Source organism: Charadrius vociferus, unplaced genomic scaffold (assembly GCF_000708025.1).
Source record: "Charadrius vociferus isolate BGI_N301 unplaced genomic scaffold, ASM70802v2 scaffold315, whole genome shotgun sequence".
Classification (NCBI taxonomy): Eukaryota; Metazoa; Chordata; class Aves; order Charadriiformes; family Charadriidae; genus Charadrius; species Charadrius vociferus.
In genome coordinates, this window is record NW_009648453.1 from 575672 (window position 1) to 588378 (window position 12707).

At 38.6% G+C, this 12707-nt stretch overlaps 1 protein-coding gene across 1 annotated transcript in view; it reads right to left on the reverse strand.

The window, feature by feature from the left end:
* Nucleotides 1-12707, reverse strand: part of ZNF385B (zinc finger protein 385B) — a 143836-nt gene that overhangs the window by 53197 nt on the left and 77932 nt on the right. Inside the window, exon 2 of the mRNA XM_009885613.1 lies at nt 2813-2943. Within this exon, the coding sequence (XP_009883915.1) occupies nt 2813-2943 (131 nt within the window). The remainder of the gene's footprint in view (nt 1-2812; nt 2944-12707) is intronic.

Here is a 12707-nt window from a genome sequence, read left to right on the forward strand (position 1 = left end):
CCTGCTGAAGGCAAAGAGATTGAGTGCAGCACACTAGAGGTTTCACTGTCTACAGTTCTTGACAAGTCCTCTTGTGAGTGAAGTGCATAGTTTTCCTGATTGATCCATAAGCCAAATGATGGCTTTTTTGGGGGGAAGGGACAAAAAAGCTCTTCCAATATTTTGTTCCTGCACAAGACAAAAAATTAAGGCACTTTGGATACCACGTACATTATGGGTCAAATGGACTTAGATTCTACTCACTCAAACTTATCTTCTGGAAGAAGGCTTTTTACAACCTTTTACACACTTCCCCAAACACTAGAGTGAAAAAGAAAAAATTCTATATACACAAACATAGAAATTTACATTTTCAAAGTTGTGCCAAGTCAGAAAAAAAGGAAGTGCATGACAGCTGGCGTTCACTGTGCCCATCAGTAGATAACCATGAATGATGTAGTTTTCCAATGAGCTTTAAAGTCCATTGTAAGACCGTTAGGGAAAATCAATACCTGCAAGATAAATGGTGAAGTCTGTGAAATAGAAATAGAGTAGTACTGAACCACTGCTCCTCAGAAAGTAGAGTTTAAACATGCAGTGTCTGCGATGCATAGCAGCGTGATTTTATATAATTATCAAGAATTCCTCCCTAGGAGGAAATAGACAATGAGTTGACAATATTTGCCAATTACCCCAGGCCTCTTTTTTCAAATAATACCCATAGAAGTTTGGAGAGGAATGACAGGTGTGAAGGATAAAAACTTTGGGAATTAAGCAAATAGAATGTAATGCAGATAAACGTAAACTAGTGTACACAGGCAAAACCAGTCTAAATATCCAAATTAATCTGTCTCTAGAGGCTACTGCAACTCAGAAATACAACAATACCACCAGTAAGCAAATAATGTTGCTTAACTTTACAACTACAGCATCCCTAAAGAAAAGGTTCTCCGAGTCTTTATGTATAGTTCTGTGAAAAAGCTCACCTATGAAACCAGTGCAACCGGAAAGCAGACAAATCAATAACAAAATTCTCAAATGTAATAGAAAGAGGATGGAACATGAATATGAATTGCATGATGCCGAGAAGATGAGAATGACACACTGCTTTCTTAAAATTGTATAGAGTTTTGGTCCTGCACTTTAAACATACCTAGATTTTTTTTGATCTTTTATCTCTTTGTGCATGTGCCCATACCCCCCCTAATCTATACACATGCACATACACACATTTCCTTCATAAATGCACAATTTTCACGTATACATTTTGCAATTAATTAGTGATATTTGATACTGTTTATAATACATGTTGGGCTGCTGCCATTTGAAAGAAGCCGGCTGATAAGTTACCTCATAACCATCCCACAGCACTGCGTGCCATAGCACAAGGTCTGTCAGCAAGATGTATTTGCAAGTCATGAAGAAAAAAAATAAAATCCTCTTGCTGTTTTAACTTCAAACAGAAGGTGAATTTGCAAAAGGAAACACTTGGCAGTGCTTCAGCTGATCACTGTCTGGCGGTGGTGACGCTACTTCCCTTTACATCCCCCCCGCAATCACAGTGACAAGTGTGATGCTGTACAGTTCAGGCAACGGTCACGTACAAACAGATCGTACTTGCCGATTTGGCAGAAATGACCCAGAGCAGTTTCCTTCTTGTTGCTATTAGCTTACTATTTGCCAACTTGTTCCATGCTGAATTACCTCCACACATGGAAACCTGAGTGGCAACATGGTTTTGGTGTACTCGATGCATTTAAGATAATAATTAATTAAACAAATTATAAAGTGCAACAGCAAAAAGAGCATTTGATAACATTCAGAACTATTTTATGAGCTGTTAAAGAAGTGAGAACTACAGAAGAGAGAATTTTTATTATTGCTGCTCTGATAAACATGGAGAACTACAGAAGCATTGAGCATTATTTTAGCAATAATAATTTTTTGCAAAAACCCAAGATGCTTTACCATAAACTAAAGTTAGCAGGTTCACATTTTTCACATTGGCTGGCTGTGCAATTTTAGATTTTGTTGTTATTATACAGAACTAACAAGATCCTCCGGTTGCTTCACTGGCTGTAATAGACTTAGCTTGATTCACATCAGTGGAGGATCTAGGCCTTACCTGTCATACCTGTTTTTCCATTAGCTTTTGCTTTGTCCTTTTTTACAGCACATGCACATGCCTAGGTGGATGTTCAGAATGATTCTATTGCTCATTAAACCTTTATTGTAGTTTTTTTTTCCAGTGTGCAAACACCACCTGAACAGACCAAGTTATAGCAGCCTTCCAATACCTAAAGGGAACCTACAGAAAAGCTGGGGAAGGATGCTTCAGCACAGACAGCAGTGATAAGACAAGGGGTAATGGTTTTAAACTGGAAGAAGGGAGATTTAGATTAGATCTTAGGAAGAAATTCTTTACTGTGAGGGTGGTGAGACACTGGAACAGGTTGCCCAGAGAAGCTGTGGATGCCCCATCCCTGGAGGTGTTCAAGGCCAGGCCGGATGGGGCTTTGAGCAACCTGGTCTAACGGAAGGTGTCCCTGCCCATGGCAGGGGGTTTGGTATGGAACTAGATGATCTTTAAGGCCCCTTCCAACCCAAACCATTCTATGATTCTAAGTTAAAAAAGGATTGGCCCCATTCACTGGGTTGAATGGGTACCACTCAGTCTTTTGCCCAAGGGAACAGCAACCACCACAGCACAGACAAAAACGGTTGTCTAAAATTGTGTCAGCGATGCATCGTTTTAAGGCAGCTTCAATACTGGATATTAGAACTGGCTTGGAAAGCATACAGTGTAACTAAATGCGGAAACACCTTTACTTACTGTGTTAAAATTTGGGAAGAATCCAACAGCAGAGCTGCTGTCCACAGGGAAGGACATAAAGGGTTTGATATCCAGGGAAGGCTGCATCATCAAGGTAGGTGTGCGCACAAGGGTGGGAAGTGTAGTAGTGCCTGCCAAGAGCAAACAAAACCAGGAATTCATAGTATTCTCCTTTCCACATCACACATAGCTATTTCTTGCTGCCACAACCACCAAGAAAAAAATAATAGAGAGAGGTAATAAAGTGGCTCTGTAGGAGTTAATATCATTAAAAGAAACCTATTTCCACACACTACAGATGAGGCAGAGCACTTCCCTATGGCCATGGATACTTAGATGCTGAAGAGGAGACATATGGTATATAAATCACACTGGCAGCTAGAATAAATCCTTTCTAAAGCTGAAAAATTCTCCCGTGCCAAAAAGGCCAGGATGGGCGCCCGTGAAAGTCAGATGCTTTTGCAATTCACAGTTGCCTATTAGATCAGCTAGTACAGACAATACATGCAAGCTGAAATCGAGAGGTTTGTTTCCAAATAGTGAGCTGCACGTTTATTTATTCCTCTTCTGGCAGCATCTGTAACTATCAGGTGCTGCACAAACATGCTGCTATTTCACCTAACTTTTTAAAAAATGCCTTCTGCTTTACAGTGCAAGGCAAATATTAGAAAACAGCCAACAATTAAATAATCAGATAGCACATAAACGAACACAACTCTTTACATGCAATGCAAACCAGCATTTTCTTAATTGGAACCCAGACCTGTCTCTCCAAACAAGAGCTTCTCAGAAATCTACATGCTGAAATTCCTTCTGTGTACACTTGAGAATCATTCCCCAGCAAGACCCCGAAGGAAAGGGAAGGCACAGATGTCCAAATATTCATTTTTAACTAGCTATCTGCCCTATTCACACAATAGTGTGCTTAGTGCATAAGCTTCCAGCTATGCCTGTGGGAGTATTTTTTTTTCCTGAAATCATACAAAATAGATTTCAAATAAAATTTCCCTCATTGAAATAATAATAAAAAAAAGCATAAATAAATAAATAAATCTCATTTTCTTCTTCCTGGGTTGAATAAATAATTCAACACTGGAGCAGGCACTGGAACACAAGTGTCCCACACCTCTAAAGGAGGGTGAGTCACTCTCTGCCTCTCGTTCCTCTGCCAGAATTTCTCCATAATTGCCTCCTTCTCCTACTCACTGGTGGCCAGCACATCAGCCGGAAACATAACAGTCCTCTTAGGAGTTCCTCTGGTCTCAAGCAGAGCTGACACAATACCTAAGCCTTTCCTCATGGAAGTTGCCTGAGTTTTTAAAACTCAGTCAGGAAGGCAAAAACAACCCCAAACAAAACCACAAAAAAGGACAAAAGTAAACAATCAACTTTCCCTCTCTTCTCCCATGAAATCAAATCACTTGCATCTACTTGCAAGATGCGAGGCAATCCATATGGGCTGCCTGAATACCAGTCTTCCATTAAGGGATCTGCCTTTCTCCCTGTTAAGTACGTGCAAGATTGAAAGCAGAGTAGAAATTTTCCTCCTTTTCATCCCATCACCTTGCCTCCATGGACACAATTTCAAACCCATCTTACAGTATCTAAGAGTAAAGCTGAGTTCAGAAGCCAGATGGGGCTGCATGGATTTTTTGGACGACCAAACACTTATAACTAGCCCTGAGCTCAAATTTTGTAGATGCTGGAGAGATGGTAATTTTGAGCACAGCTGCAGCACAGTAAACATTATCTTATGGGCTAGCAGACGAATAGCAGGCTATAATCTATTCTGTGTTTCTTCTATAGGAAAAGTGTGTTGTTTACAGAAAGATGGGTCATTGACAACAATAGAGAGAGAACTGTTGAACATCATCCCAAATGAGCTGCACAACTTGAATGGAAAAGTATGCCTGAGACACTTTCCCAGACTATTTTCTCCCTTCTCCTACACCAATACTTTTATAAATGTAAGGTCTTTTTTCTGTATAAGCCCATGAAACTCATTGACAGTTGTGCTTAATTAACTGTAAGCCAAAGCTTATTCAAGTGGAGTCACAAACGTCAAAAAGCTAAAGGCTAACGTGCCCATAGTTTCTTCTTCATATCCATAATGAAAACAATGCATCAATAGAAAAGCAAGGTGTCAGAGGACTTATCCAAAGAAAACATCTTCAACTGCAAAAATAACGATTATTTCACTAGGTGGTTCTGAAAAAGTAGAGTTACATAATTTGTATTTCAGAGTTGTATTCAAACAGCAGTGATGTTGTATTCAATTACCTAAAGTCCATAAAGTGCCGTTATCAACCTAACTTCTACCAGTTTCTTTCTTTTAAGTTCATAAGCAAGATCCACGAAGTTAAAAAAAGACCTGACCACTCTTTACATATACGTACTTCAATGAAGCCATGGCTAAGTATTTTAACTAAATTTTACAGAAAAAAAAATATAACAGAATAGAGTTAAATTGTGACTGACATTTAAAATGAGAGTTAAGCTAGGTTTCTGATACTGTCCTTAACCAAGGTATAGAAAACATTTGGCAAAAAAGGTTTTACAAATTAAAAACCGATTAGCATCCTCCTGCAAACAATGCAATATTCTTTCCACTCTTTGACTCAGTACAGATCATTTCATGCAACAAAGAAATCTGCTTGCAGTTTTGCAGTCCATGGTGTTTCTGCTGCCAGAGTAATATATGACCAGTAGACAAGGATACATTCGGAGTCCATACCGAATAGAAAACATACACACCTACCACACTGATTAGTGGAGGCATTAATAATAAGAGATTTGTTCGCTTCTGTTTGCCAGTTTATTACTTTAACTATTGACAATCAAATACCAGTGACCCTGTTTGACTGAAGTCTGATTTTCAGACCCACCTTTGAAAGCCTCTGGAATAATGATCAGACAAAGATGACCTAAACTACAGGTAGAAGCACTTCAGGACAAAATCATCAAATCAAACAGAACAGGGCACCGTTTTACACTGGCACTGCTCCCAAAGGTCAAATATATTCTCAGCACCACTCCACCAAATCTGTATGCAGACCTGAGCTAAGCGGGAATACTGGCACAAGAAAGATGTAGCTGACAAGCTTCGTTATCTTCATAAATTTAACAGATGTTTACCGTTTCATTAGCATTTTAATGATAAAGACAACTTACCATGTCAAACACAGACTGTTTTAAACTACTTGTAAATCTTTGGCATAAATATAACTGATGTTTTTTGTAAATTCATTTGCTCATTTCAGCTTCATAATTTTTAAACAGTATTTTACCTTCGTAACTTCAATTTTGACTCCCACAGCAGGAGTCACCTATGTACTGGAGATGCAAGCAGCAGACAGACTTCGCCAAAATGCACTGATCCTTACTGGTCCCTTTTACCCTTTTCTATGAGGAGGAAAAAAGGTTTTCATCTGAGCAGATGATCCAAAATGTCTCATTTTATTAAGATTTTTTCCTCCTCCTACACATATGTATCTCAAAAACATGTATGTATCCCTGTGTAACAGGCACTGTTCCTCTGTGACCACGTACATACGGCTTCACTCACACCGTAACCCCCTTGCGCCACTGATGTTTTTGCAAAGGTTATGAAAGGTTGTCATCTTCACCCAAATTTGATGCATCTCTAAGGAAAACAGGCACATAATTAATAGATTAAGCAATGAAAGTGGTATTTTGGGGAAGCAAAAGCCTTGTATCTCTTACTCCCATGGCAAGACGAGTCCCAGGGGCCAGTGAGACCTGCTTTACCCAGGAGTCAGAAAGGGGGCAGACACCAGGACTCAAGGAGTCTCTACCAACAATTCCCCCCCAAACCACAGCTCTTTTGCAGCTTTGCAGAAAAACTGCAGAAGCCACGACTGGCAGGATCAGTTTTGGCAGAGGCAATGACAGTTAACTTTGGCCATGGTTAACAGTCACTGCTCATCTTTTTCAAGTAAATGCAGTGTCAGGCTCAGTCAAATCTAAGCATGCAATTTCTCCCTTTGCACCTTCCTGAAAACTATTTGTGAAAATATTACTTCTGTGATTTTTCTCCCTTAGTGCTTATCACTGACAAACACGCACACACAAAAAAAGTCTGCACAATAATTCCTCCGAGTTCAGTCAATATTAGATCATTATACGAAAAACCCAATTCCACCACAGAACTTAGTCATCTAAAACACATTTTGTGAACAATTTCAGCATACTTAAAGAAATGAATTACTTTCCTGACTTGAAAGCATGCTCTGAAGCATCTTCATTATAGGCAACCATAAAGAAATCTAAAGCCATACTCAGGTCTCTCCCCTTTTTCTATTACCTAAAGATGTTACTACAATGTTTTAATCCTCTCATCCAAAGAAACAGTCCACACTCAGAACAAGAGCTGTGGAAGAGTAACTGAAGTGCTAGCAGGACTGAATAGAAGTATTCGGTTGACAAATTTCTGTGAACTAGACAATCGACATGCAGCCCAGATTGCACGTGGTTGCCTTCGTTCTAACTTGTGCTGCGAACAGTATTTGGGAAAACTTCAAAGGGACCTCGGTTGAGTTACACCCACCACTACGTATGTGCTTACGCTGAGAGTTTCCAGTTTATGGACAGGCTGTGCTGGCTTTTTCATCCCTGAATTGTCTGATCATTTTCAGCTATGAGTAACCTTTACTTTCTACATCAATGCTGAGTAGTCTCACCTGGCCAGGGAACAGTGGCAATATAACTGATGGGATGGGTCAGTTCTGGGCTTTCTCCTCCCTTGACCTTTTTAGCACAGCATTTTTCAGACACTGCTTGAGCCAACTGTATCCCTTCAAGGCTGGATCACAAGTTGTCCTTTTCGTTTTGCTCACGGTGGCTGAATTCATTATGGACTGCAACCACAGTATGCACAGCCACCCTGCCTTAACACCTCACATTGTCATCTCCATTTAGAGCATTTTCCTTCAGAGCTCCAGAAGATGGAAGACCAGACAGACATATTTGAAACAGCTCCCCGGAAGGATTCTGAGATAATTCTGGATGTGCTCATCTATGAGCTTCTTCTGGGACCCTACAGTTTCAGTACAGTATATTAATTTGTCAGTGGAAGTTTTGAACACTGTCAGAAATATTTACTTCAGCATGTGGCTCAAAAACCAGTTTTATAAAAAGGTTAGAGCCAGAGGTAGTATCTAGGCTTTCATATTGAATATAAATCTCTTCGGCTCTATTGCCTATGCCTTGCAAAAAAACTAAAAAAAACCCAAAACCCACCACTACCAAAAAAAACCCCCAACTAGCACAAGACATTCCTACATTTGCTTATATGCAGCTTTATAGGAAGATTGGCACAATGAAATTATGTTTATAAAAAAACTCCCACCTAACTACAGAAATGCATACCATAAAAAATGAATAGGTTTCTTCCCTTATATCTGATGCCCCCATTGCATCACGCCCCGGATCTATCTGCTTACCCTACAATTTCTTTTCCCCATAAATGACAGGTAAAAAACAATCACTTGCAAGTCATTACATTTTGTAGTTTAGGTATTTAAATGACAATAGTCTCCGAGATCTTTCCCAACACTTAATATAAATATTAGTCTTTTTTCCTTCTCAATGTGATCAGTTTACAGGATTCAGAAATTTTGTAATTTTGTTTGTTTAGTTACAGCTATACATGGGTATTAGAGAATGTCACCTGTTTCTGTTTATGCCTAAGATAAACTGTTAAAACCAAGTTAAGTGCAAGTAAAATAATTCTAAGTTTCTGAACAGCAGGTGTTGATATCAAAATGCTTAAAAAAAAAAAAGCTATTCTAGAAGTATTCCATTAATAATACTCATGGAGGTGAACCTTAATACATTCTCCCCTCTTAAATAAAAAGCAATGTGAACAAATACAGCATTTTAGATTTTTTTTTTCAGGATTCACTCAGTAGAACAAACATTCCTTCCTTATAATATGGTATTATGGTAAATGAGACTTATGATACCCCATAGGGATTCCAGTCTGTCAAAAGTAAAGTAGTCAAGAAGAGATAAGACCATTACTTGAAGAGATTTCTCAAACAACAAATTAATGTGATCCTAAGAGATAACTGACTATCCAGACAACTTATTTTTAAAAATAACTTGAAGCAGAAGCCCAGCATACATGAGACATGGCACAGCCCCCGGCTTACAATAGGAAAAATGCTAACAACAACTCTGCCCCCAGGGCACCACTCAGACTAACTCACTAATGAATGAGGATGCAGCTCCTTTGGGAGTTAATATGATTACCACCAGAACAATTGATACACACACATCTTTTAAAACTTGGAGAGCGCACTGAATTCATACCTCTTAAACATTATTCAGATTGAAGTGAAGCAGTCAGACCTTCCATTGACTTACTAATGGATTTAAAAAGCACAAATTATACATATATCCATGTTTGTCAAATAAATATGGGTAAATCCTTGAAACATGGATTTTTTCAGAAGCCACAAGGAAAGGTAGCAAGAACTGGTGTAGAGCTTATGGCTACTCAACAGCGCTAAGCAAGAAACCCTCTGTGTAACACTCATAAGACAAGCGATAAGAAGGCATTAGTCCAGGTCAAGCCTTCCATAGCAACATGTGGATACAAAATGACATGCCAAATATTTTGCACTCCATTCTGAGTTTATTTTTCCAGTAGATGTTTCAGCAAACCCAGAGTTCGCAACATACAAATTATCTATAGGTTGTACAGTTTAAGCTCTTTGTGCTCAAGAATGACTTATCTACAAAACATGTCAGATTATGAAAATAATTCACTCCCTACAAATTAAAACATGATTTCCAGTATGCTTGAGCATGAAGTTAGTATTTCCATTATTATCCATCTAGAAATAAATGTTCTATGAAAGCATGCTAACAGAGTTCCATATTCTTCTTTTCTATAAAATCAGATACCGTGAAATGAGGTATTTCTACATTGCAAATACATGTTGGATTCCACCAACTAGGTCAATACCAAAAATAAATTGAAATCTGGTGCTGCTGAAATGAATGGAAGAGCTGGCATTTAATCAATCCAAAATGTCAACTGTCACTTACTTAATATTGATAATTATTTATAGCTCATTTACAATCAGAAAAGAAGTATAGCTATATATTGCATATATTTCACATAAGAATTTTGAAAATAAAAATATAAACCTACTTGTACTTACAAGTAAGCACAACTTCATTAGAACAGACCCTACCTCATTGAAAATTAGGGGCTGACTTGGAATTACTTTAACTTCCACGAACCGTTAATATTCCTCTGCCTAGCTAAATATTTTCCATCTCCAATGTCTTATGGTTGAAGGACGTTCATTTCAAAAAATAAAAATGTAGACTATAGATAATAAATACTATGCATATACTTGATATGAAGACAATCATGGAAAAGTTGATATTGAAAACCACTATTATAATAATATTAATATTCAAAAAAAAAAAGGTGTCCATTTTTATTTCCTTAATCTCTACATTTAGTGCATCAAAATCATGGAGAAAAAATATTGATGTCTACCGGGGAGGGGTGGGGGCTGTAGAGGCAATAACAATAGGAAACTGGAATTTCAGTATTTTAGAGACAAATACATCAAACCATTAATCAAGAAAAATCTCATTCTCCTTGCAGTTGTACCACATTTCTAATATTTTGCAATGAAAACAGGAGTCCCTCTAGTTTTTGTATAGAAGATTCCAGAACAGGTGTAGTGGGAGGACAAGTCCAATAACCCAATAATTAGAAGCAGAACAGATTATCTTCCATTTTCCTTAAATAACTGTTACAATTGCCTGTTAATAACATTTGGGAGAGCCCTGTTTCCCCCTGGATTTGTGGCATGTGTGACTCACACTCCTGTCCTCTCTCTCCTTTAGCCGCCAAAAGGACTTGCACACCTGCACAATGTACAGCTTAAATTTTACTGCAATTGTGCTACACTGTTCCACACATTTTTTTGCAGTATTTATATTCCCAAGTCAAGTGAACTCCAGAAGTACTACACTAGTATCAAAGCATGTTTGTTAGCATTGGCTCCTAGTCAAGTCTAAGCAATTAAATAAATGATGGAACATCCTTCACTATATTTAGAAGAAACATGTTGGCTGCAGTACAACTCCAATTTGCTATTATCTATCGGTAGTATGGAAATATTTGTCATTAGTTTCTTAGAAGAGCTAACTCTCTAGACTTCTAAAGCAACCAAGACAATTTGTTTGACTGGAAAGCAGAGTGGCACATGGCAGGTTAACGCCATCAAGCTCTGTAAGTTGGATTTTATTCTAATCAAACAGTGACAACTATTAATAAATGCGATACTCCTGCCTGCATTAAAGTCAGCTGGAGCTTCGCAGTCTATCCCAGTTTCTTTTTCTCAGAATCTTCTGGCTTGCTCAAGCCTCTCCCTCTGGTATCCACAGCCTGAACAAATAGCTCTGCCCCCTCCTCTGTTCTTATCTGCTTCTAGGAAACGCTGCTTTGGAGTTGTTTTCGCTTTGAAGTTTTCCAAGTATGACAGAAAAAAACAGCTGCGTCTTTTTCAGCTCTCTATTCTCTTGCCATCTGCACTAATGGAGATCTTTCTGAAATCCTTAGGATCCTTTTTCTTGATTTATTCAAACCAGCCCCCCCCCTTGCCTTTTCCACTCTCCCAACACAAAAGCGCAGTGAGAGAGGGTATTTGCTTTTCTGCAGTCACCCTTAACTAAAAGCACAGCATCACCACATGCCTACTGAAGTCACAATCTTGGCCACAGCATGGTGCAAACAGTCCCTGTTTTTTTCGTCAGTGCATATTCTTAGGTGCGGGACATCAAGCCTGTGAGTGTCCCAGGACAAAGCACTGCACTCCCTTCCCTCAGTTTGGGATTCTGACTTAACACAATGTTCCATTACAAACTGAAGCTTATCAACTAAGGAACAGGAGTAAAAAACCCCAATGTATATCACCTTAAAAGTTTCATAATTTGGGATATGGGACTTGGTTGCAGTTGACTTTTTAGAGAGTCTGTTATCACTTCACCTTTCATATAACCTGATGTTTCTCAAAATCCAACTCTTGTCCTGAATTCTGTCACCACTGAGCTCATCATCTAACCCTCAGTGAGCCTCAACACAGACTTTCTTTCAGGACATACTGAGTTGCTATCCACTAAAACCAAACAAGTCTATCACCAGGAATGCTGTCGGGTGACCATTTTGTTATTAGTTGGTCAAAACCATTATGCCTTAAATTTTACATTTAGGGTGGTTTATGTCTGCACTTGGCTTCTCTCTCCTTATTCCACTTCAATACTCGAACACCTCAGCTTCAACAACACTGTGAGCAAAGGTAATAGGGGTCTACACCCATATGCATCCTCACAGATGTGTCTAATCACGTGACCACATCAGACAACTTCCAACTCTCTTAAAAGTCATTACAGCTCAGAGAATTTCATTTGCTTTTCCCACATATTAAGATAGTCACCTCTACAAAATACAGTTACTTAAGAAAAGAAAACAAGAATAAACTTAAGTTCTTCTATTGGCATTGCTCCTTAAATATCCTTGAGATAAAAGATTAAACAACCTAAATTAGCTGTTGTTGCAGAGTGGTCTATTGACACTATTTACAATGGAAACCGGGATCTCTCCTGAATGAAATCTAGTTTTCATAGAATCATAGAATCGTTTAGGTTGGAAAAGACCTTTAAGATCATCAAGCCCAACTGTTAACCTAGCACTGCCAAGTCTACCACTAAACCATGTCCCTAAGCACCGCATCCACACGTCTTTTAAGTACCTCTAGGGATGGCAACTCAACCACTTCCCTGGGCAGCCTGTTCCAATGTTTGATAACCCTTTTGGTGAAAAAATTTTTCCTAGTATCCAATCTAA